A 27,755-nucleotide genomic window follows, 5' to 3' on the forward strand; every position below is an offset into this window, starting at 1 on the left:
TTCTATTATGGTTACGATTCTATTGATTTACTGGGTATGTCCACAAGAAAATCAATCACAGGGTGGTATACGGTGACATATATGTACCTGGATAATAAATTTAACTTGAACTTTGAACCTTCCTTTCTAGAACGAATGAAGGTCCTCAGGCTGAAACATTGACTATTTCCCTCCCTCCATAGATGCTGCCTGAGCTGCTGGGATCTTCCAGTAGAATCTCTTGTGTTTAAGCTTGTTGTAATGGCTAATGGCATGGTCACTGCACTGTCAGGGAAACAGTGGTCAATAAGCTTGTAGAATCAGAGGCAGTTGAGATATCTTGGGTTTTGGGGAGGAGGAGATCAATGTTGGTCACACTTATAAATGAGAAAGCAGTATCCATCATCAAGGAGCCCCACCATCCAGGCCATGATCCCTTCTTGCTGTTGCTACTGAAGGTACAGGAGCCTTAGGTCCCATGCCACCAGGTTCAGGAACAGTTAACTTCATTCACCTGAACTCTGAACTGATTCCACTACAGACTCACTTTCAAGGACTACTAGACAGGTATATGGAGGAATGTAAGGTGGGGGGTTATATGGGAGGCAGGGTTTGAGGGTTGGCACAACATTGTGGGCTGAAGGGTCTGTAATGTGCTGTACTATTCTATTTTCTATGTTCTATGACTCTACAACTCAGATCCTCAGTATTATTTACTTACTTATTTATTTAGTTTTATTATTGTTTTTTGTATAGATTGGTTGTTTGTCAGTCTTCATGTGTAACTTTTCATTGATTCTATTGTATTTCTCTGTTCTACTGTGAATGCCTGAAGGTAGTGTAGGTAATGAATCTCAAGGTAGTGTATGATAAAATACACAGTGTGTACTTTGATGATAAATTTACTTCGAACATCGAAGGAGAGGGGGAAAACCAATGGGAAGAATTAGGTGAGGAACCTGGAATGTCTTGGATCCAAGTCTGTCACCAGCAAGCAAACCAACAGCACAGAACGGTAACATACCAAAGACTTTCAGGAACAATCGCTCTTCCACGTTTCCTGCTTTGTTTGTGGCTCGGCAGCTGTAAGACCCTGTATCTCCGCGGCCAATGTCCGTTATTGTCAGCTTGGTGCTTTCCTTCAATGAGTACTTATTGCCGTCTTCAACCAGCCTCCCGTTTCTGCAGGGACAGAGCTCAGGGTTACAGGGTGCAAGAACACACCATCACACATCACAAGCGACAGCTGTAGTCTAACCAACATTGTTATGCTCAGAGCTACACACAAAATGCTAGAGGAACTCTTCGCTCCATCTACAAAAAGCAGGATTTTCAGATGGCCAACCATTTCACTTCCAATCCCCATTCCCATTCTGGCAAGTTGATCCATAGCCCCTTCTGTCACGATGAGGCCACTCTCAGGGTGGAGGAGCAACATCTTATATTCCATCTAGGTAGCCTCCAACTTCAAGGCATGAAATTAGATTTCTCTAAATTCCAGTAAATTTCTCTGTCACCACCTTCTACGGTTCCACACTTTGATTCCCCTCTTACCTCTTCTCTTTTCCTCACCTGCCTATCACATCCCACTGGTGCCCATCTTCCTTCCCTTTCTCCCATGGTCCACTCTCCTCTCCTATCAGATTCCTTCTTCTTCAGCCATTTACCTTTTCCACATATTACCTCCCAACTTCTGACTTCATCCCCCACCCCCACCCACTTCGCTTCACCTATCATCTTCTAGTTTGTATTCCTTCTCCTCTCCCCACCTTCTTACTCTGGCATCTTCTCCCTTTTCAGTCCTGACGAAGAGCCTTGGCCAGACATGTTGACTGTTTATTCATTTCCATTGATGCTGCTGGGTTCCTCCAGCATTTTGTTTCTGTTGCTCTGGATTTTCAGCATTTGCAGAATCTCTTGTGTTTATTGCTATGCACAGACCAGCTTCCCATTTCTGCAAGTTACGAACTTTTACAAGTTTACAGGGTGCAAGGGCAACACCATCATACATTGCAAGCAACAGCTATGTTCTAAGCAAAATTGTTATGCTCGGAAATCAGTGTAGCTGCCTTGGTGCATGGGTAGGTGGTCATAGATCCATAAATGTGTAAGCAGGTCCTTCAACCCACTAAGTCCATGACAACCATTATCCACTCATTTCCACCAATCCTCCACTGACATAGATTTATTCTCCCCACCTCCCCATCAAATTCCACCACATTCTACCGTTCATTTGCACAACATGAACAGCATACAGTTAATTAACCATACAGCCAATTAATCTCCATGTCTTTGAGATGTGGGAAGGAAACATGGAGTCACAGAGGGAGAGCTGGCAAACTCTCAAACACAGAGACAGCTCCTGCGTTCAGGATTGATGAAGATGAAGATCGTAGAGATCTTTTTGTCACATGTACATCAAGAACTGTGTCGTTTGCATCAACACCTATCACAGTCTGAGGATTGCCCAGGGGGCAGATAGCAAGAATCACCGTGCTTCTTGTGCCAACATAACGGCCCCGAGACTTCTAATTTGTAGGCTGGTATTTGTGTAGTTTGGCTATAGAACAGGGTCAGGAGTTTGAAAGGGTAAGTATCCAGGATGCTCCCTGTTTCTTCACAATACTGAAGACAACTATCACATAAAAGCCAGCAGGTTTGCCCAAGAGCTGATATGTTACTTTATAGGCCTCTCAGATAATTTTGGACATTAACAGAAAAGGTAATTAAGGATTCCTTGGAACAGGAGAAAATGTTCAGAAGACAATCAGAAGTAAAATATAGACTGGGAATTCACAGCAGATCTGTGGAGTGAGAAGAAGGGGAGAAGAGGAGATTCGGTCTGTCAAAGACTTTACAGCAAACTTCTACAGATGTATCATGTACTGGCTGGATCACTGCCCTGTACGGACGTACCAATGCACAGGATTGGAGAAAAGCTGCAGAGGGTTGAAAACTTAGCCAGCTACACCTTGGGCACAAGCCAACCCACCATCGAGACACCTTCAAGGAGCGATGCCTCAAAAAGGCAGCATCCATCACTAAGGACCCCCCACCACCCAGGATATGCCCTCTTCTCATTACCACCATCAGGGAGGAGGTACAGGAGCCGGAAGACAAACACTCAATGTTTTAGGAACAGCTTCTTCCCCTCAGTCAGATTTCTGAATGGTTCATGAACCCATGAACGTTACATCACTATTTTGCTCTTTTCACACTACTTTTTTTATACCTCATTGTGACTTAGAGTGTATTTATGTACTGCACAGTATTGCTGTTGTAAAACAACAAATTTCATGATATATGCCAATGATAATAAATCTTACTCTGATGCTTAAAGTTAACTCTGAGTGCTTTCTTTCTCTCTCCACAGCTGCTGCCTGACCTGAATCATATTCAGATTCAGGTTTAATATCACCTGCATATGTCATCAAATGTGTTGCTTTGTGACAGTAGTACCTTGCAATACATAATGATAAAATCTGTACATTACAATAAGAAGCATATAGTATGTATATCAAAATAAATTAATTAAGTAGTGCAAAAGGGAGGGAAAAATTACTGAGGTAGTGTTCATAGATTCCATGTCCTTTCAGAAATCTGATGTCGGAGTGGAAGAAGCTGTTCCTGAAATGTTGAGTGTGTGTCTTCATTTCAATAATGAGCAGAGGGCATGTCCTGGGTGATGGTGGGTGGGGGGGGGGGTGGTCCTTAATATGGATGTCACCTTTTTGAGGCATCACCTTTTGAAGGAGCAGTTGTGCATTTCCCTCATTTTCAGCTTTTATGTTGGATTTCCAGCACCTGTGCCATTTTTAACTTCTACCTGCAGAATGCATCTCTTACAGTTAGTAATAAACTCTCACTTGGATGACAATCTCAAGCCAAAATCATAAAACGGTTAATTACACTTGGAGAGAGCTGCTTACTGGTACGAGGGAGGAAAGAGCTTGAGCAAGGCAGCAAACCAAACGACAGAATGGGAAGGAAGCAGATTTAATGATGGACAGTGCAGTAAATTTAGCTGTCAATGTAATAGTGCCTGAGGTTACAGTCAGTCTGCTGTAGCTGGTGGTGGTGGCTGAGAGAACAGCAGACCCTGATGTAAGGCAGCAGAGTGCTATGGGCTTGGGTGATTGATCAGGTGAAAGGCAAACCAGACAGGAATGATGCCACCTCATCTGGACAGCTTCATCCCCACCACAAATAGACACAGAATCAGGTTAATTCATGAATCATGAAACTCGTTGTCTTTTGGCAGCAGTACAGTGCAATACTGTACATAAAATATACTATAACTCATAATAAATATATCTTTAAATTAAATTAAATAAATAGTGCAAAAATAGTGAGGTAGTATTCATGGGTTCAACGTCTGTTCAGAAATCAGACAGTAAAGTGCAAGAAGCTGTTCTTAAATTTAGTGTGCGTTTTCTTTGTTGCTATTTTGTGCGATTCTAATTGGGCAGCCCGAAGTTAACGATGGTGCAGCACTAGATTGAACTGAACTAAGCTGGACTGAATATGTCTGGACTGCTCAGTGATTTGTGGTTTGCTGCTTTAGATTCTGCTTTTTTTGCATTTCGAGTGATTTGTTTCTTGATTTTTGTGGATTGGGGGGGGGGGGGTTTGTTGTTTTTTTTCTTTTCAGGAGTCCATGGTTTTCTTTCTTTGTTTCGTGGATGACTGTGGGAAGATGAATCTCAGGGTTGTTCTAAGCTCAAAGTAAATTTTGTTATCAAAGTACGTATATGTCACCATATCCAACCCTGAGATTCACTTTCTTGTGGACATATACAGTAAATCTACAATATAGTAACTAGAACAGGATCAATGAAAAATCAACCGGTGTGCAGAAGACAACAAACTGTGCAAATGCAAATATAAATAAATAGCAATAAATAATGAGAACATGAGATAATAAGATAAAGAGTGCTTAATATACTGCATGCATACTTTGATAATAAATGTAGTTTGAATCTTTGAACCTTTCAGACTCCCTTATCTCCTCTCTGATGGTAATGAGAAGAGAGCATATCTTGGATGGCAGGGGTACTTAATAATTAACTCATGACTGTCATGAATTAAAGCTCCAAATCAATTATCATTATGATGTATTAGTCAATAATTTGATTCAATTAACATTTCTAACTGATATCAATCAAATAATGTTTAAATTTCCAAATTTCTAAATACAAATATGAATGAATTAAAGGGTACTGATTGAGATAGTGTCTTAATTGCCTACTGATTAATTACTGATCAATTAATTAACACAATTACTGGTGCAGATAGATTATATTATCAATATGATTCATGTGTATTAAGTACTCATGAATCAATTAGAGTGCTTAGTACTGATTCAGATAAATTAATATATTATTTAAATTTATGTATTATTGCATTTTTATTACTGATAGGAAACTATTAATCATTAATATGAACATATGAAGAGTTGTGCATCATCTTGATGGACGGAGATGGTGTTGGCACTTGGCGTAATGAAAGTTGCAAGGTTCATAAGACAGAAGAGAATGAGGCCAATCAGCCCTTCAGGTCTGTTAGGCCATTTAATAATGTCTGATTTTTTTTCAACCCCGTTCTGTTTTCTCCCTGTTGTAGGCTGAATCAAAGGTGGTGATGAATCGGCATATAGGAAGGAGATTGAAAATGTGACTGAGAGGTGTCACAAAATAACCTCTCACTCAATGTCAGCAAGACCAAGGAATTGATTATTGCCTACAGGAAGAGGAAACTGGGGGTCCATGAGCCAGTCCTCATCAGGGGATCAGAGGTAGAGAGAGTCACCAACTTCAAATTCCTTAGAGTCATAATTTCAAAGGATCTTTCTGGGTCCAACATGTAAATGCAATTACAAAGAAAGCATGGCACTTCTTCCAGCTAAAACTTTGACAAACTTCTATAGATGTGCGGTGGAGAGGATACCGATTGGTTATATCATGGCCTTGTATGGAAATCCAATGTCCATGAATGAAAAAGCCTGCAAAAAGCAGTGGGATACAGCCCAGTCCATTATGGGCAAAGCCCTTCCTGCTATTGAGCACATCTACATGAAACACTGTTGCAGGAAAGCAGCATCCATCATCAAGGACCCCACCATCCAGGCTATGTTCTATTCTCACTGCTGCCATCAGGAAGGAGGTACAGGAGCCCAGGTCCCACACAACCAGGTTCAGAGCAAGTTATTACCTTTCAACCATTAGGCTACTGAAAAGCGTGGATAATTTCACACCTCAACTCTGAACTGATTCCATAACATAAGGATTCACTGTCAAGGATTCTACAACATGTATTCTCGTATTTTTAAAATTTATTTATTATTATTATTGTATTTGCATAGTTCATCTTCTTTTGAACACGTTGTTTGTCAGTCTTTAAGGGTATTTTTCATTGATTCTATTGTATTTCTAATGCGAATGTCTGCAAGAAAACTGATGTCCCTCTACTCTGAGGTTGTGGCCTCTGATCCTAGACTCCCCCACTATGAGAAACATTTTCTCCACAGCCACTCTATCTAGGCATTTCAACATTCGATAGGTTTCAATGAGATCCTCCCCTCATTCTTTTAAATTCCAGCAAGTAAAGGACCAGAGCCATCAAATGCTCCTCATATGATAAGCCTTTCATTTTCAAACTGCCCTCTAGTATGTGATGTTTTGCAGCCTGGGAAATAAACCCTGTCAGTCTGATGAGGTTCTGTTTGAAATACTCCCTGCCAAAGCTTGCTTTAAAACTACACTTTGTCTAGTGTAGTTACATTTATTACCAAGTATCCATGGGTAATGGTGACAGATTTATCAGTCTGAGTGTGCAATTGAATGTCCTTATCCCAATAAAAACACTCATACATTCACTTATAAATACACTTGCCATGTGTAATAGCTTTATGATGCATTTGAGCTTCTTTCTTTACACCGTGTATGAAACCAAGTAAAAATTGTCTTATCACATTGTACAAAAGGATGCTCACTGTTTCCTGCAATGATTTAGTTGCTAAGAATCTGAATAATCTCTCAATCCAGAGCAACACTCTCAGAATTGCTGGAGGAACTCAGCAGGTCAGGGGAACAAAGAGCCAACGTTTCAGGCCAAACAATCTCTCGATCCATTTGGTCTTATTAACTGCCAGCATCAAAACACCTTGCTTAGTATTTTGTCTTGTCCCTTGATACCGTCTGATTATAAAGCTAGCTTTCTGTTAAAGATCTGTCAAATTTAAATGGTCCATTCTTGTGGGTTCAGTTCCAGGGAAGTGGGCACACACTGTGACAAAGGAATATTCTGAGCCGAGTGGAGATGAAGGCTTATAGCACACATGCTTGATCTGGTATGGTAGATAATTTGGGATGGACAAACCATCAGGAAACCAGATAATGTGCCCTCTAATATTTGGTATTTATTGCAGTTAGTATAATGCAATACAGCATCAGTGATCGGAGTTTAATTCCCACCACTGTCTGTGAGGAGTTTGTACATTCTCCCCGTGACCATATGGGTTTCCTCCAAGTGTTCTGGTTCCTCCCACATTCCAAAGACATAGGGGCAGTAAATTATGGGTGAACTATGTTGGTGCCAGACACATGGCAACACTTGCCCCCCTCCACTTGCACACCTTCGGAGGTTAAGATAAAATCCTATGGCATCAGAGGAAAAGTACTGGCATGGATAGTGGAATGGCTGACAAGCAGGAGGCAGTGAGTGGGAATAAAAGAAGCATTTGTTGGTACGGTACCTCAGGGGCCAGGATTGGGACCACTGCTTTTCACATTGTTTGTCAGTGATTTAGATAATTGAATTGATGGCTTTGTGGCAAAGTTTGTGGATGATACGAAGACAGGTGGAGGGGTAGGTAGTGCTGAGGAGGCAATGCGATTGCAGCAGGACTTAGACAAATTGGACGAATGGACAAAAAAAGTGGCAGAAGGAATACAATGTATGATAATGCATTTTGGCAAAATGAACAACAGTGCGGACTATCATCTAAATGGGGAGAAAATTCAAACATCAGAGGTGCAGAGGGATGTAGGATTCCTTGTGCAAGACTCCCAGAAGGTTAATTTATAGATTGAGTCTGTGGTAAAGAAGGTAAATGCAATGTTAACATTTATTTCAAGTGGAATAGAATATAAAAGCAAGGAGATAGTGCTGAAGCTTTGAAAGACACAAGTCAGGCTGCACTTGGTGTATTGTCAATACTTTTGGACATGATATCTCAGAAAGGATGTGTTGTCATTGGAGAAAGTCCAGAGGAGTTTCACAAGAATGATTCTAGGAATGAAGGGGTTAACATATGAGGAGTGTTTGGCAGCTTTGGGCCTGGACTCACTGGAATTTAGAAGAATGTGGGGTGATCTCATTGAAACTTACCAGATGTTGAAAGGACTAGATAGGGTGGATGTGGAGAAGATGTTACCTATGGTGGGAGTATCCACAACTAGAGGGCACAGCCTTAAAATTGAGGGATAAACTTTTAGAACAGAGGTAAGGAGGGATTTTTTTAGCCAGCGAGTTATAAATCTGTGAAATGTTCTGCCACAGACTGCGGTGGAGGCCAAGTCTATGGATATATTTAAGGCAGTAGTTGATCGTTTCCTGATCGGTCAGAGCATCAAAGATATGGCGAGAAGGCAGGTATATGGGTTTGAGTGGAATCCAGAATCAGCTGTTATGGAATGTCAGAGCAGACTTGATGGGCTGAATGGCCTAATTCTGTTCCTACGTCTTATGGTTGCCAATTAAATGATGCATTTCACTGTATGTTTCAAAAATTTTGGTGTACATATGACAAACAAGATAACCTTTAATTTTTTGCAAAGAGGACAAATGAAGGATATTTAGCATCTTAGAATGAGGCCACTCCCAGAAAGCATGAGCATATTCAGTCTGAATAGCCTCCAACCTGATGGCATTAACATCAACTTCTCCATTTTCCAGTAATCTTTTCCCCTCCCCCTTCCCTCTTCTTTAATTCCACAATCTGATTATCCTCTTTCCACACCTCTTCTCACCTTCTGATCATCCCCCTGCCCAGTGCCACTCCTCCTTTCCTTTCTTCTTCGGTTCTTCTCTCCTATTAGATACCTTCTTCTCCAGCCCTTTACTTCCGTGGTGAACTACATATACCTGTCTGGACACGCCCCCTGCTGACTGCTCCTGTGACCCCTCCCACTGACCCCGGTATAAAGGCGATTGAGGCCTGAGCCCGGCCCTCAGTCTCCAGGATGTAGTATGGTGGTCAACTACTGCTTGTTCTTTCTTCCAGTCAATAAAAGCCAATAACTCGCCTTCCCGTCTCAGAGAGAGTTATTGATGGTGCATCAACCTCTTCCACCTTTCATCTCCCAGTTTCTTACTTCATCATTCCCCCCCTCACCCACTGGCTTCACCTGTCACCTTCTAGCTTGCATTCCTCCCCTTCCCCCATCCTTTTTGTCCTGGCTTCTTCCACCTTCCTTTCCAGTACTGATGGAAGGTCTTGGCCTGCAGCATCAACTGTTTATTCGTTTCCATAGATACTGCCTGATCTGCAGAATCTCTAGTGTTCAGCATCTAAGAGACATACTTCTGTTAGTTAAGAGTTTATTACTGAAGCTGAACTGCCTGGCCTTGCTTTCACAGCCTTTTACCATTTATATATTCATAAATATGTTTGGGTTTCCACTTCTGAGATCTACTGATATATTCTTATTCACTGTCTTTGTCCTTTTTCAATTCTAACCAAAATATTCTGTACTTAGTGTTGCACTCTACGGAATATTATAAACCTGTTTCATTTTGCCCTCTAACTCTTCATTCTCGGAGCCTCCGGATTTGGAAGCATCTCAGTGTTGAATGTGAATGGACTATAATTGATCTTGATTCTCTTTGGAGGCCTTCCGCATTGTTCATTTAGTTTTTCATGCTCCAGTCGAGCTGCCGCATGACCCGCTCACAGCAGCTCCCCTCACCTGCCCTCCAAACTATTCAGTATCAGCACAGTTGGCTTTTCCTGATTCAGGAACAGCTTCTTCCCTTCTGCTATCTGATTTCTGAATGGATATTGAAACCATGAGCACTACACAACTAATTTTTTTATTTCCTAATTTTTGCACTACTTATTTAATTTAAACATTTAATATACTGTATATAAGACAGTAAGACCTTAAAATATAGGAGCAAAATTAAGCCATTTGGCCCATTGGGACTGCTATGCCATTTCATCATGGCTGATCCAGTTTTTCTCTCAGCCCCAGTCTCCTGCCTTCTCTCCATATCCCTTCATGCCCTGACCAATCAACAACCTATCAACCCCTGCCATAAATATACATAAAATCCACAGCAGCTTGTGGCAAAGAATTCCACAAATTCATCACTTTCTGGCGAAAGAAATTCACCCTAATCTCTGTTTTAAAAGTGAACCCTCTATTCTGAGGCTGTGTCCTCTGGTCTTAAGACTCTTCCACCATAGGAGACATCTACTCTATCAAGGCCTTTCACCATTTGATAGGTTTCAATGAGGTCTGCCTCCATTCTTCTGAATTGTACTGAAGGCAGGCCCAGAGCCATCAAACACTCTCCATATGACAAGCCATTCAATCCTGGAATCATTTTCGTGAACTCCATTAAACCCTCTCCAGTTTCAGCATATCCCTTGTAAGATGAGGGGCCCAAAGCTTCTCACAACATTCCAAGTGAGGTCTCACCAGTGCTTTATAAAGTCTCAACATTACATCCTTGTTTCTATATTCTAGTCCTCTTGAAATGAATACTAACATTGCATTTGCCTTCCTCACCACAGACTCAACTTGCAAACTAACATTTAGGGAATCCTGCACAATGGCTCCCAAGTCCCTTTGCCCTTCAGTTTCTCGTATTTTCACTTCTTCTACAAAGTGATTGACCATACACTTCCTGACACTATATTCCATCTGCCATTTCCTTACTCATTCTCCTAATCTAAGTCCTTCTGTAGCCTGTCACCCTTCTCAAGACTACCTGCCCCTCCACCTATCTTCATAACGTCTGCAAACTTTGCAACAAGGCATCAATTCCATCATCCAAATCATTAACATACAGTGTGAAAAGAATCAATCCCAACACAGATGCCTGTGGAAGACCACTAGTCACCGGCAGCCAGCCAGAAAATGTTCCCTTTATTCCCACTCTTTGCCTCTCGCCAATTTGTCACTGTTTTATCCATGCTAGAATGGATAGTCCATGCTCGTCCTGGAATACCATGGACTCATAACTTGTTAAGCAGCCTCATGTGTGGCACCTTGTCAAAGGCCTTCTGCAAATCCAAGTACACAACATCAACTGATTCTCCTTTGTCTATCCTGCTTGATATTTCTTCAAAGAATTCCAACGGATTTGTCAGGCAAGATTTTCTCTTGAGGAAACTTTGCTGACTATGGCCTATTTGATCATGTGCCTCCAAGAACCCTGAGACCTCATCCTTAATAATGGACTCCAAAATCTTCCCAGCCACAGAGGTCAGACTAACTGGCCCATAGTTTCCTTTCTTCTTGCTCTCTCCCTTCTAGATGTGTGGAGTGACATTTGCAATTGTTCAGACTGTGGGAACCATTCCAGAATCTAGTGATTCTTGAAAGATCATTACTATATGTGTATATATATATAGTAATTTAGTTTTCTCCCCTTCTATTGTCAAATTTAACAAAGTTCACAAGCTTCATGACATATATCAGTGATATTAAACTTAATCCCTTTCTGTAATGCTTTCATCACTGCCCCCATATCATACTTGCTCTGTGATTTCAAAGTTCAAAGAAAGTAAATTTATTATCAAAGTTTGTATATGTCATCATATACTACCTTGTGATTCATCTTCTTGCAGGCATTCATGGGAAACAAAGAAGTACAATAGAATCAATGAAAAACTACAATAATGTGCAAAAGAAAAAAGGGTGAAAATAAAATTAAATAAATGATTCTGAGATCATGAACTGTAGAGTGTTTGAAAGTGAGTCTGAAGTTGTGGAATCAGTTCAGAAACAAGAGATTCTGCGAGGCTGGAAATCCAGAGTAACACAGACAAAATGTGCAGCGACTCAACAGGACAGTCATCTATGGAGAGGAGCAAAGAGCAGATATTTTGGGCTGAAACCCTTCATCGAGTCTCATGATATCCTGATGAAGGGTCTTGGCTCAATACGTCAACTCTTTATTGCTTTCCACAAATGCTCCCTGACCTGCTGCATTCCTCCAGGAATCAGTTCAGCGTTGTGGTGAATGAAGTTATCCACAACTAGAATTAGATGCAGTGTACCTGAATCTTTTAGGGGCTTGAAACCTACAAAGAAATCTCTTGCAGAAATTGATCCACACGACTGCCCTTTATCTTGTTAATTCCCTCGACTACAGTAAGATCTTTGAAGTTGGCCCATTATCACTCCCATTATCATTTTCCATCATTCTGAAATTTTCCTGAAAATTTGCTCCTACATCACAATCTACCCAGTGCAATTGCTCATTTATTAATTTTAACCACACTGTTCCTTTGGACTTTCGAGCGCATCTTGCATTATTCATTATCAAGGCTCCACTTTCACCTTTTCCTGGAAGAGAACAATCCCTTTCCTCTCTGCTTCCATCAGGAAGGAGGTACAGGAGTCTTAGGTCCCACACCACCAGGTTCAGAAACAATTATTACCCCTCAACCACCAGACTCCTGAACCAACACTACACTGGTTCTATTACCTATGGAATCATTTTCAAGGACTCTTGCAACTCATGTTCTCAGTATTTATTTATATATTTATATATCTATCTATCTATCTAGCTATTTATTTGAAACCCCTTTTTACTGGGCAGCTTTGGAGATGTGACTTGTCACCCCCCCTCGATAACAGCCACCGGACTCAGTGGTGAGAAATCCACCTCGATACGTCTAGGGTCAGTATGAATCGTGTCCCACCAAAACCGGAAAGGTGGGATGTCTTGCCCATCCGAATCCCACTCTGTGTGAATGCTGCATAAACACTACCCCCCCCCCGCAATTAACAGTCAGCAATAAATAACAGATCGTACACTGCATACAATTACAAAGCAGTACATTTACAAATGCCAGCTTTATCAAACAATTGGTAGGGAAAAGAAAAAGCTAAGAAGGGCTGATTACAGCTAACCCAGTCCAAATGTGCACACAAAATGGAGCTCATCTTGAAGTTGTCTTTAACTCACACACTGGACCCGTGATCTATGTGGAGGCACACACCACCTTCCGAATATCACTCAAAATCCATCTTGAACAAACGGACTCCCCTACGGGAGTATTGGTCCTTCGCCTGGAAACCATTTATCTGCGCAAAACAGGGCTGTCGTCCTCAGCCATCTTCTCTCCTGTCTACTCCCAGCTCCTGCCAGAAAGACCTCGACCCACACCAGTGCCCATCACAAAAACCTTTCCACCCAGCATTCTCTAGAACCTTCTTCCAATTCCACTATACTGATTGGCTGACACAACAATCCTAAGTTGAACAACAAAGTCCCTTGTCTCAGCTGAAACTGACACAGGCTGAAAGCAGAACAGATGGCTCTCACAGAACTGCTAAAATGAAATACCTACAGCATAGCAGTAAAAATCTTAACCAGGGCATTACATGTTTATTCATTAGTTGTCTTTTTTATAGCTGCACAATTTGTCTTCTTTTTCTCATTGGTTGTTTGTCTGTCTTTGTGTGCAGTTCTTCATTGATTCTATTGTATTTATTCTACTGTGAATGCCTGAAAGAAGATGAATCTCAGGGTAGAATATGGTGACACGTCGGTACGTTGATTACAAATTTTACTTTGAGCTTTGATCTTTTTACTTCTCCTCCACTTCTCTTGAATATCTGAAACAGGAATTCTTAGTATTTCTTTGTAGAAAGAACTGACATTTCTCCCTCCTGTAAGCGAAAGAAATTCAACAAATGCCCATTCACCTCCACCCTCACCTCCATGTTGGGCCCTGAACAGTCCTTTCAGATGAGCTAAAGTTCACCTGAAAATCTGTTGGGGTTATCTATAGTATCAGGTGCTCCTGATGTGACCTCCTCTTAATTGGTGAGACACTGGTGTCTCCTCTTAATTGGGAGACAGCTTTGTTGAGTACCTCGGCTCCATCTGCCAAAAGCAGAAGTTCCTGGTGGCCAAACATATTAAATCCATTTCCCATTCCTGTTCTGACATGTTGGTCTTTGGCCTCTTAGGGTGGAGGGTCAACACATCATATTCCATCTGGGTAGCCTGCAACCTAATGGCATGAACATCGATTTCTCCTTCCGGCAATTTTTTCCCTCTTTTTGCCCCTTCCCCTTCCCTCTTCTCCCATTCTGCACTCTGGACTTTTACCTCTTCTCCCATTCCCCACTTCTTCCTCTCACCTGCCTATTATCTCCCCCTGGTGCATCTCCTACTTCCCCTTCTCCTCTGGTTCACTCTCCTCTCCTGTCAGACTCCTCCTTCTCCAGTCCTTTACCTTTCTCAATCACCTGGCTTCACCTATCACCTACTAGCTATCCTCCTTCCCCTCGCCCCACCTTTTTATTCTGTAATCTTGCCCTTCCCTTTCTAGACCTGAAGAAGGGTCATGGTCTGAAACGTCAAGTGTTTATTCATTTTTATAGATGCTACCTGACCACTGAGTTCCTCCAGCATTTTATATGTGTTACAGCAGAAGATATAGAATCATTATGGGTAGAGTTAAGAAACTGCAAGGGTAAAAAGACCCTGATGGGAGTTACCTACAGGCCTCTGAACAGTAGCCAGGACGTGGGGTGCTAACTAAAGCAGGAGATGGAAAAGGCATGTAAAAAGGGTAATGATATGATAGTCATGGGGAATTTCAATATGCAGTTTGATTGGGAAAATGCTGACTCCCAAGAGAAATAATTTTTATAATACATGTGAGATGGCTTTTTAGAGCAGTTTGTGGTTGAGTCCATGAGGGAAAAGCTCTTCAGGATTGGGTATTGTGTACTGAACCAGATTTGATTAGAGAATTTGAAGAAAAGGAAGCTTTACCAGACAGTGATTATAATATGATAGAACTCACTCTGCAGGTTGAAATTGGACGTATCAGTATTACACTGGAGTAAAGGGGATTACAGACGCATGAGAGAGGAGCTGGGCAATGTTGATTGGAAGGGGGACACTCACAGGGATAATGGAGAGCAACAAAGGCTGGAGTTTCTGGGAACAATTCGGAAGACCCAGGTTCAGTTCATCTGAAAGGGGAAGAAGCATTCTTACGGCAGGATAAAGACTGTGGCTGATGAGGGAAGTTAAAGTCAGGATAAAAGCACAATAGAGCAAACAGGTTAACAGGAAGTTAGAGAATTGGGAAGCTTTTAAAATCAACAGAGGCATCTGAAAAAACAATAAGGAGACAAAATAGTAAATATAAAGGTAAGCTAGCTGATCATACAAGAGAAAAACAACTTTTTTCCCTGATATGTAAAGGGTAAAAGAGAGGGGAGATCAAAAACCTGAAAATGTTACTGGAGAGGTGGTAATGGGGGCAAAGAAATTGCGGATGAACTTAATAAGTATTTTGTGACAGTCTTCACTGTGGAAGAGACAGGAAGTGTGCAGAAATTTGAGACTGTCAGGGGTTGGTAGAGTGTATAGTTGCTACTACTAGGGAAAAGCTGCTTGGGAAGCTGAAAGGTCTGAAGGTAGATAAGTCACCTGGATTAGATGGGCTACATCCCATGTTTCTGAATGGCAGTAGCTGAAGAGATTGTAGAGGCATTAGTAATGATTAAGGTTTTCATAGCCAGGAAGGGGTACTGGGGATAAGTTCCCACTACCTATTAAATGCTCCCAATGACATTCTTCTCAAGTAGCCTCTGCCAACCAAGTTCAGCTCCTGGCCTTCACGTGTGGCTTAGCTTGTAAGCCCGGTGGAAATGTTTCTCCTGAGAGGAGAGGGGGTAAAGGTGGTTACTGCACCTTAAAACGAGGGGAGTTGTCAGCTGTGGTTGGCAGCTCATCTACGAGAAGAAAATCTCTCTTAAACCTCAGCTGCCTTGCGGCTATACCCACTCATGGGGAAGGTTTGTGAGTATACCCTGAGGAAAAATCCACAGCTGGAGTCCCTAAAACAGTTCAACGCTGACTGGCAACTCCTGCGACACTGCTTGTACTAAACTGTAGCGGTCTTTGCTGTTTCTTTGGATTCATCAGATGTGTGGAGAGGGGGAGCTTGCTGCATGGACAACAGATTGCCCTCCATATCGTACTGCCCTGGACTGTGTATAGCTAAGGCTGACCCTGATCCAACGGAGGGCCTCTAGTAACGATCTTTCAAGAATCACTATATTCAAAGTATTGAGTACAGGATTTTGAAGTTGTATGGGCCTAATTTGGAGTTCACTCAGAAGGTGATGAGAGTGCAGAACGAGCTGCCAATGGAAGTGGCGGATGCAGATTCTATTTCATAATCTCAGAAATTTGGGTAAGTACCTGGATGGGAAGGGTACAGAGAGCTATCGTTCTGGCACAGATCGATGGGACGAGGCAGAATAATAGTTTAGCGTGGACAAGATCAGCTGAAGGGCCCATTTCTGTCCTGTATTGTTCTATGCTCTATGACTGGGGCCTGGTGGGAGACAGACTTGGAGATGGTGGAGAAATAAGGATATAAGAACTTAAGGAATTTGGAGCAAGAGCATTGGTCAGGGTTAGTGAGTTGTGAGCATGCTATGTTGTCACCATTAGCATAGTGACACAGCACAATCCTCAGACTGTGTTGGACGAAGACGCAGATCGATGGTATATCACTGTATTTTTCAATGCTTCGGTATATTTGCGACATATCGAACTGATCTTTAAAAATTAGTAAGCTAGGAATAGAGAGGTAGTGTGTTCATGGGTTTATGGACTGTTCATATGGTAGATGGTAGATGTGCTCAGGTTGCCAAACTGTAGCTGAAAGGAAATATGTGATAGTGGGCTTGATTCCTTTGGAACAGAACAAAGGTAAGGGATGACTTAATTGAGGTGAATAAAATTATGAGGGCCCTACAAAGGGTGAACTTGAAGGACATGCTTCCATGGGCGGAGGAGATAAAAGCTAAGGAAGTGGCATTAATTTTGTGTCATTGGTAAAAAGGATTAGAGTCATTAAGTCATAGAGCACTAAAAGAGGCCATTCAGCCCAGCTGGTGCATGCTGATCAGGATACCCATCCGAGCTAGGTCCATCTGCCTGCGTTTGACCTATATCCCTATAAATCAGGGGTTTTATGCCATGGATCCATGAATCCCTACCATTAAACAAGGAGTCTGTGGACTCCGGGTTGAAAAATTCTGCACTAAATCTTTCCTTTCCAAGTACCTTTTAAACGTTGTTAATGTACCCACTTCAACCACTTCCTCTGACAGCTCATTCTATATGTTGACCAGCCTCTGGGTGAAAAGGTTGTTCCTCAGGTCCCTATTAAATCTCTCTACTCTCATTTTAAACCTACGCTCTCTAATTCTCGATTCCCCACTCCCGGGAAACAGCCTGTGCACATTCAACTTAGTAATCCCCCTCATGATTTTATATACCTCGTTAACAGGGGTTTCCAACCAGGAGTAGATAGATAGATAGATAGATAGATAGATACTTTATTCATCCCCATGGGGAAATTCAACATTTTTTTCCAATGTCCCATACACTTGTTGTAGCAAAACTAATTACATACAATACTTAACTCAGTAAAAATATGATATGCATCTAAATCACTCTCTCAAAAAGCATTAATAATAGCTTTTAAAAAGTTCTTAAGTAGTTTACTTAAATACATTAAATACAATCAACCCCGGCACTTTAACATATCTTACTCCTGGCGGTTGAATTGTAAAGCCTAATGGCATTGGGGAGTATTGACCTCTTCATCCTGTCTGAGGAGCATTGCATCGATAGCAACCTGTCGCTGAAACTGCTTCTCTGTCTCTGGATGGTGCTATGTAGAGGATGTTCAGGGTTTTCCATAATTGACCGTAGCCTACTCAGCGCCCTTCGCTCAGCTACCGATGTTATACTCTCCAGTACTTTGTCCACGACAGAGCCCGCCTTCCTTACCAGCTTATTAAGACGTGAGGTGTCCCTCTTCTTAATGCTGCCTCCCCAACATGCCACCACAAAGAAGAGGGCGCTCTCCACAACTGACCTATAGAACATCTTCAGCATCTCACTGCAGACATTGAATGACGCCAACCTTCTAAGGAAGTACAGTCAACTCTGTGCCTTCCTGCACAAGGCATCTGTGTTGGCAGTCCAGTCTAGCTTCTCGTCTAACTGTACTCCCAAGTCTACAGACCCCTTAGTTAATGGTAGGGGCCATAGCATAAAAAAAGGTTGGGAACCCCTGCTTAATAAGGTTGTCCACTCAGTCTCCTATTCTCCAATGAAAAATGTCCCAATCAGTTATGGTGGAGGCAAAATCCAAAGGGAACATAAATTTATGCCACGGATTTCCCCACTACTGATGTAAGCCTCACTGACCTGTAGTTTCTTGGTTTACTCCTACTGACCTTTTTTTGCATAAAGGAATTAAATGAACTATTCTCCAGTCCTCTGGTACATCATCCATTGCTAATGAAGGTGCAAAAATCTCCTTTAAAGGTCAGCTTGATTTGTCACATGCACATTGAAACAGACGGTGAAACGCATAATTTGAGTCAATGATCAACACGGTTGTGCTGGGGACAGACCACAAGAGTTTTCATGCTTCCGGTACCAATATAGTATGCCCACAACCTGCCAACCTCCATGCCTGTGCAGCGTGGGAGGAAGTGGGAGCACAGGGAGAATGAAGAATTCTTTATGACAGCAGCTGGAAGTGAACCCTGATTACTGGCGCTGTAAAGCGTTACGGTAGTCAGACCTCAGCAATCTCCTCCCTTGCTTCCCATAGCATCCTAGAATAGATCTTGTCTGGTCTTGGGGATATATTCACACTGTAGGCTGATACCTTTAACGCTGAATCCTTCCTGACACAGCCACTGGGGCGGCACAGTAGAGTAGTGGTTAGTATGCTTTACAGTACCAGCGACCTGGGTTCAATTTCTGCTGCTGCCTGTAAAGAGTTTGTATGTTCTCCCTGTGACCATGTAGTTTTCCTCCAGGTGCTCCGGTTTTCTTCCAAAGTCCAAAGATGTACCGGTTGGTAGGTTATCTGGTCATTATAAATTGTTGTGTAATTAGGCTAGGATTAAATTGGGGGATTGCTGGATGGTGTGGCTTGAAGGGCCAGAACGACCTAGTCTGCGCTGTATCTCAATAAGTAAAAATAAATGTTGTTGAATATCAGCACCTCCTTTCCTAGAACACCCCATCCTCCACATTCTTCTCCATGATGAATACTAATGAGAAATATTCATTTCGATCCCACTCATATCACACAGATTTCCCTTTCATTCCCCAAGGGGACCTACTCTTTCCTAGCTACCCCTTTCTCCAATATGAAAGATTTTGAGATTCTCCATGACTCTGCTCTCTATCCAGGCCCTCTTCTCATGACTACCATTGGGCAACAACTAGAGAAGCCTTGAGTCCTACAACACTAGGTTCAGGAGCGTTTATTACCCTCCACCCATCAAGCTCCTGCTCTGGATTGATTAGACAACCTATGAACTCACTTTCAAGGACTCTTTACAACTCTTGATCTCAGTATTAATTTTATTTGAACAGTTCATCTTCATTTGCACATTAGTTGTTTGTCACTCTTTATGTATTTTTTTTGTAAAGTTCTTCTGTGTTTTTTTTTCCTGTAAGTGTGCAAGAGAATTAATCTCAGTGCAGTATATGGAAATACATATACTCTGTGGCCACTTTATGCTGTACACCTGCTTGTTATTGCAAATATCTAAAGAGCCATGTAGCAGCAACTCCTCAATGCATAAAAGCATGGTCAAGAAGATCAGTTGTTCAGTCCAAACATCAGAATGAGGAAGAAATGGGATCTAAGTGTCTTTGACCATGGAATGGTTGTTGGCACCACAGAGGGTGGTTTGAGTATCTCAGAAAATTGCTGATCTGAGATTTTCACACACAGCAGTCTCTGGAGTTTACAGAGAATGGTGTGAAATACAAAAAAAAATCCAGTGAGGGTCAGTTCTGTGGGTGAAAACATCTTGTTAATGAGAGAGGTCAGAGGAGAGTGGTTCAAGCTGACAGAAAGGTGAGAGTAACTCACATAACTAAACGTTACAACATTGGTGTGCAGAAGAGCATCTCTGAATGGACAACATGTCAAACTTTGAAATGGCTGAGCTACTGCAGCAGAAGGCCTCAGGTGGTGCCTAATAAAGTGGCCACTGAGTGAAAATACTTTGATAATAAACTTACTTTGAACTTTTTTGCCCTCCTAACTTGTTTCCTAGGTTCGATGTCCAACTCATTGCAAATCAATACTCCCTCAAAGCTTTTCTGAATAGTGTCCTGGTTTTGTTTTAAGTAGTTTCCAGATAAACCTTCCATTCTTGCAAGCTGTAGGAGAATCTTGCAATTCTCAGGTCTTACCTGTACCAGGTAATGTTGGGTTCTGGAGATCCAGTTGCGGTACACATCAGTGTTACAGATTCCTGTCGATCTGCCGTTGCATTTGCTGACCGCACAGGAACGTGGATTGTGGGAGGAACTATTGTAGATGGAAGGAAAAAGAGAAAAAAGAGCACATGAGCACAAGAACATATGAAGATTATAATAACAGTCACTAGATGAACAAGAATTTTAGTAGCAGACCAGAACAGCAAGTAGTGCTGTTGCCTGGTATGTTAGAGATCTGGGTTCCATTTTCACCTTTACTTTTGAGTGTTATTTTCCCTCGGGTGCTCCAGTTTCTATGAGACCATAAAAAACATAAGCTGAATTAGGCCTTTCGGTCCATCAAGTCTGATCCACCATTCCATTATGGCTGATCTATTTTCCCTCTCAACTCCATTCTACTGCCTTGTCCCCATAACCGGTGACACCCTTATTAATCAAGAACCTATCACCCTCCATTTTAAATATACCCCGAGACCTGGCCACCAGGGTCATCTGAGGCAATGCATTCCAAAGATTCATCATCCCTTGGCTAAAGAAATTCCTCCTAATCTCTATTCTAAAGGGATGTCCTTGTCATCCGAGGGTGTACCCTTTTGTCCTAGACTCTCCCACTATAGGAAACATTCACTCCATCTAGGCCTTTCAATATTTGGTAGCCTTCAATGAGATCTCCACCACCCCCCCCCCCCCACCTCATTCTTCTAAACTCCAGTCAGAACAGGCTCAGGGCTCCTCATATGGTAGTCCTGTACTTTTGAGGTTAAGAGAGACTTTTGGAGTTTGCGGGTGGGGGAAATGGTGTGAACATCATATATAGCCTATTCTGATCCAACTATGTTGCTGTCAAGGGTAAGAAAGGTCACCAATGTCTCTACTTCCTCAGGAGGCTAAACAAATTCAGCATGCCCCTGTTGACTCTTACTAATTTTCATCACTGCACCCAATAAAGCATTCTATCCATAAGAACATAAGACACAGCAGCGGAATTAGGCCACTAAACCCACTGAGTCTGCTCCACCATTCCATCAAGGCTGATTTATTACCCCTCTCAACCCCACTGCCTTTTCCCCGTAACCTTTGATGCCCTTACTATTAACCTCCACTTTAAACCCAATGACTTGGCTTCCACAGCCATCTGTGGTGATGAATGCCTCAGATTCACCACCCTCTGGCTAAATAAATTCCTTCTCACCTCTGTTCTAAATGCACATTTCTCTATTCTGAGGCTGTGTCCTCATGCCTTAGATTCCCCCACCATACGAAACATTCTCTCCACATCCAATCTATCTAGGCCTTTCAATATTTGATAGGTTTCAATGAGATTCCCCTTCATTCTTCTGAACTTTAGGAGGCCAGGATTGGAGGGATGCAGGGATGCATGGAGTGAGCGGAGGACACACTGACAGGGAAGGGTGGAGCTTTGGAGTGATTTCAGGGGTGAGAGCTTTAAAATGGATGAGTTGCTTAACCAGGAGCTAGAGGAGATCTGTGACTACGGGAATTATGGGTACTTGTGATTCAGGTTACTGAATTCAAATTTAGGGCTTTCCCACTTAAGGCAGAGAAGAGTGAAACATTTCTTTCCCAAAGAGAGTAGAATCAAAATGTCTGAATATTTCTAAGGCTGAAGGAAATAATCAAAAGGTTGAAGGATTACCATGGTAGGTGGGAAAGTGGAGTTGTGGTGTCAACTGGATCAGTTAATTGGTGAAACGGGTTTGAGGGGCAGCGTGGCCTACTATTACTCAAAAAACATACACTTGTACGTGGGCATGAGCAGTAGAGTTTGAATTACTGCAACTTTACTGGCAGAAGAAGGCAGAGTTTTCTGTATTGCCACCAGCACCTGGGTGTAAGGACAGATCCCCTTGAAACCTCCAACCCCTTACATTCAATCTGTGAATTTTGTCTTCAGGTGCCTCTGCTCAGGGTAAAAGTTCCCTGCTATCTACGCCATCCATCACACTTCTGACTTGTACAATGAGAGATAATTGATGGAGGTGTACACTATCATAGTGGGTTTATACAAGATATAGAGAGGTAAGGCACAAGAAACTGCAGAAGCTGGAATCTGAAGCTAAATATAATGCTGAAGAACTCAGATTCTGGACCTGAAAAGTGGAGAGAATGCTTCAATTAGTAGGAAAGTCTAGAATCCAAGGGCACAGCCTCAGATTAAAGGGACATCCCCTTTAGAACAGAGATGAAGAGGAGTTTCTTCAGCCAGAGGGTGGTGAATCTGTGGAATTTGCTGTCTCATTGAGTGTGTGCCTTCAGGTTCCTGTAGCTCCTTCCTGATGGTAGCAATGAGAACAAGGCATGACCTGGGTGATGGGGGTCCTTAATGATGGACGCTGCCTTTTTGGCCCATCAGTCCTTGAAGATGTCCTTATTTCTACTTACAATCAGGGATGCAAAGCCAATAGAAATATAGGGAACACTCTCTGTAAGTGGTCAAAATTGACCAATTTGGAGCTGGAAAGGTAACTGTTGTAGGTTGCTTATAAAATTAAAGAAAAATCATCTGAAAACATTATGTATATCATCAGTCTTTGAATAGCAAATAGCTTGAACCCAGGGGGAACATATATCAATTTTATATGCGCTGCTGCTGATGTATGAAATTTAGATAACCAGAGAAGACAGACAGGTGAACAAAATGCATGTAACATGAATAATGAGGATTTTGTAGAAACCTACAGGAGCCCTGGTTAACTGACTCATTTCAACGGATTGCTGGAGTGCAAGGACAGAGAAAGGCAGAAAATAGGACCACTCCTGAGCCCTCCAGGTCTGCTCCACTCCTTAATGAGAACAAAGGCTGAAGAACTCAAATCCTCTCCCGTAGCTATTTGCATGGCCAGAAAAGATTAATTGGGCTGAATGGCTAGAATGAAGTCGAGTTTATTGTCATATGCTTCAATACCCCCCCACCGGCTTCAACACACCATACACCTTCTATGAACTTGTGTGGCTACTTTGACAGATCTATGGACGTGGACCCCAAGATCCCACTGTTCCTCCATTGGTAAAGGGTGAAGGTAAGGGAGTGGGGTAGAAAACACTGTCAGCCATTTTTGAATGGTGTACCAAACTTAATGGGCCAAATGGCAGAATTCTGCTCCTGTATCTTATACTCTTACAACCTTTTCCCTCCATGGATGTTGCTTGATTCTACGAGGGGTGATTGTTAAGTTCGTGGCCTAAGGTTGAAGGAGTCAGTTTTAGAAAACCTAGCACATTTATTTTTCAACATAGTCCCCTCCTACATTTACACATTTAGTCCAGCAGTCGTGGAGCATATGGATCTTGGAGCTCCAGGAAGTGTCCACAGCAGGGGTGATTGATAAGTTCGTGGCCTAGGGTAGAAGGAGACGAATTATTAAATTCAAACATTCTGTAAAATCACACAAAGAGTTGAGCATGTAATGAGGGCTGTCTAACTCATCTCCTTGTACCTTAGGCCACAAACTTATCAATCACCCATCTGTGGACACTTTCTGGAGGTCCAAGATCCGTATGCTCCATGACCGCTGGACTAAGTGTGTAAATGCAGGAGGGGACTATGTTGAAAAATAAATGTGCTAGGTTTTCTAAAATTAATTCCTTCTACCTTAGGCCACGAACTTATCAATCACCCCTTGTAAGTTGGAATGAAAACCTTATCAACAGCATCACAAAACACACAGCATCAGATACACAACATACACAAGAATAATATAATCAGAATCAGGTTTAATATCACCTGCATATGTCATGGAATTTGTGGTTTTGCGGCAGCAGTACATTGCAATACACAATAAAAATACTAAATTACAGTAAGAAGTATATACATATAAAGTTAAAGTAAATAAGTAATGCAAAAAAGTAGTGAGCTGGCTTTTGTGGGTTCAATGTCCATACAGAAATTAGATGACAGAGGGGAAGAAGCTGTTCCTGAAACACTGAGTGTGTGCCTTTAGGCTCCTGTACCTCCTTCCTATAGGTAGCAATGAGAAGAGGGCATGTCCTGGGTGATGAAGGTCCTGAATATAACCATATAACAATTACAGCATGGTAACAGGCCATCTCGGCCCTTCTAGTCCGTGTCGAACGCTTACGCTCACCTAATCCCATTGACCCGCACTCAGCCCATAATCCTCCATTCCTTTCCTGTCCATATACCTATCCAATTTTTTTTAAATGATAATATCGAACCTGCCTCTACCACTTCTACTGGAAGCTCATTCCACACAGCTACCACTCTCAGAGTGAAGAAGTTCCCCCCCGTGTTACCCCCTAAACTTTTGCCCCTTAACTCTCAACTCATGTCCTCTTGTTCGAATCTCCCCTACTCTCAATGGAAAAAGTCTATCCACGTCAACTCTATCTATCCCCCTCCTAATTTTAAATACCTCTATCAAGTCCCCCTTCAACTTTCTACACTCTAAAGAATAAAGACCTAACTTGTTCAACCTTTCTCTGTAACTTAAGTGCTGAAACCCAGGTAACATTCTAGTAAATCTTCTCTGTACTCTCTCTATTTTGTTGACATCTTTCCTATAATTCAGTGACCAGAACTGTACACAGTACTCCAAATTTGGCCTCACCAATGCCTTGTACAATTTTAACATTACATCCCAACTCCTATACTCAATACTCTGTTTTATAAAGGCCAGCATACCAAAAGCTTTCTTCACCAGCCTATCCACATGAGATTCCACCTTCAGGGAACTATGCACCATTGTTCCTAGATCACTCTGTTCTACTGCATTCCTCAATGCCCTACCATTTACCATGTATGTCCTATTTTGATTATTCCTACCAAAATGTAGCACCTCACACTTATCAGCATTAAACTCCATCTACCATCTTTCAGCCCACTCTTCTAACTGGCCTAAATCTCTCTACAAGCTTTGAAAACCTACTTCATTATCCACAATGCCACCTATCTTAGGCTACATCCACACTAGACTGGATAATTTTGAAAACGCTGGTTTTGTGTAAAAATGATAGGCATCCACACTATGCATTTTTAAAAATATCTCTATCCATATTGAAATTGAGATTTTGTCAAATCTCCTCCTACTGTGCATGCGCAGGACACATCTGCCAAAAACAAGTGACATGTTTAGTGTTGAATCTCGCTGTGAAAGACGGTGCATGTTTGTTCAGTTACAGACTAGAAAAACTTTGACAATGGGCAGCTGTTGGCTCCCACGCAGGAGAACTTAAAAAAAAACAAATACTGGAGCATACGGAGGCAACCGATGGGGAGTTCACGGACTGTTATGACCTGGCTGACGACAAACATTGAAAAACTGACTAATTCTGTTGCATTAATAAAGCACCTTGTTAAATGTATAAAACATGTCTGCATCAGTGTTATCTTGTATTTCCATACAATGTTACACATCTGTTGTCAGAGAAGTACTTGCATAAATAGGTAAACCACCTTCATACAAGCAAGGACAGAAAACAGGGCAAAGTGAGTATACTTATTTATTCAGTAAGTTATGCGTCAATGTATTTGGTGAGTACATTTCTAACTCTTCTGGCTTCAGTCCTGTTGCCATCTGTTCTGAAATTGTTAGGTTGCATTCAAGAAAACAATGAAATAGCACGCTGCATCTGACAGTGTTTTCAGAGGTCTCCGGTTACGCTGTCCACACTGATCTGCCTGAGCACCATTTTCAAAAATACCCGTCCTGGAAAGTGTTTCTGAAAAGCTCCAGTTTCGGGGGATGAAAACGCTGTTTTAGTGTGGACGGAGGATAAAAAAGAAGAGAAAAAGCTTCGGTTATGGATTTATCTGGCATAGTGTGGATGTAACCTTAGTCTTATCTGCATACTTACTAATCCAATTTACCACCCCATCATCCAGATCATTAATGTATATGACAAACAACACTGGGCCCAGTACAGATCCCTGAGGCACACCACTAGTCACCGGCCTCCAACCTGACAAACAGTTATCCACCACTACACTCTAGCATCTCCCATCCAGCCACTGTTGAATCCATTTTACTACTGCAATGTTAATACCTAATGATTGAACCTTCCTAACTAACCTTCCGTGTGGAACCTTGTCAAAGGCCTTACTGAAGTCCATATAACCAACATCCACTGCTTTACCCTCGTCAGCTTTCCTAGTAACCTGTTCAAAAAATTCAACAGGATTTTTCAAACATGACCTTCTACGCACAATTCCATGTTGACTGTTCCTAATCAGACCCTGTCTATCCAGATAATTATATATATCATAATGGATGCCTCCTTTTTGAGGCATTGCTCCTTGAATTCGTCCTGGCTGCTGAGGAGGCTGTGGTGGGAAGGCTACTGCTCAGGATGGAGCTGGCTGAGTTGACAACTTCCTGCAACTTTTCCCAATCCTGTGAGGTGGGGGAAGAGGGAGTCAAAGTGCAAAGTGGTCATATCAAATTATGATGAAGATAAAAGTAATGAGTCAATTGTCAGAGAATAGCATGAACAGCCCACCTAAATTGTCAAGGTTTTGCTAAACTGCAATGATTAAGGTTGTGCAAGTCAGTTCAAGAACCGAATAGTTGATGGGAAGTAGTTGTACCTGACCTGGTGGTGTGGGACCACAGGCTTCTATATCTCCTGCTCCATGGCTTGATAGATTAGAATTATTTAAAGTTCAATGTTCCAAGTAAATACATTATCAAAGCACATATACATCACCATATACTACATATAGGTTAATTTTCCTGTGGGCATTGACAGTAAATACAAAGAAACACAATAGAATCAATGAAAAACTATACACAAAGATGGACAAACAGCTGATATACAAAAAATATATCAAATAGTGAAAATACAAAAAGAAAAAACAAAATAATAACAATAAATAAGTAAGTACAGTGAAATGTGTCATTTGTAACCAACACATTCTGCTTATGTGGCAGGGGCAGCCCGCAAGTGTTGCCACACTGTCCAATGCCACAATGTTCAGCAGAACAACTCACAGCCAACATACAAAAAGCAAAAACAGAAAAAAACCCTTTCTCCCCTGCCTCCCACCCCCCCCACCCAGTGTATGCACATACAAACAGGCCTGCAATCCTGGAACAGACCACCTCCAGTTTGAGGCCCTGGACTAGCAGATATCGGGCCTTCAACCCTGAACTAGATTGTTGGCCTATTTAGAGGTTCATTAATTTTCTGCATGCTATAACTGAGGCTCGTAAACTTTTTCTTTACAGGCTGAATGACATAACCTGCAACAGGAT

The 27,755-nt window shown here is 41.9% G+C and overlaps 1 protein-coding gene across 2 annotated transcripts in view; it reads right to left on the reverse strand.

The window, feature by feature from the left end:
• Positions 1–27,755, reverse strand: part of LOC140727495 (neural cell adhesion molecule 2-like) — a 1,581,686-nt gene that overhangs the window by 279,654 nt on the left and 1,274,277 nt on the right. For both annotated transcript variants that reach the window (XM_073044851.1, XM_073044852.1), the window contains exons 6-7: positions 20,497–20,614; positions 1,004–1,161 (exon numbers count right to left, since the gene is read on the reverse strand). In XM_073044851.1, the coding sequence (XP_072900952.1) occupies positions 1,004–1,161; positions 20,497–20,614 (276 nt within the window). The remainder of the gene's footprint in view (positions 1–1,003; positions 1,162–20,496; positions 20,615–27,755) is intronic.

The sequence above is a fragment of the Hemitrygon akajei genome, chromosome 5 (genome assembly GCF_048418815.1).
Source record: "Hemitrygon akajei chromosome 5, sHemAka1.3, whole genome shotgun sequence".
Lineage (NCBI taxonomy): Eukaryota > Metazoa > Chordata > Chondrichthyes > Myliobatiformes > Dasyatidae > Hemitrygon > Hemitrygon akajei.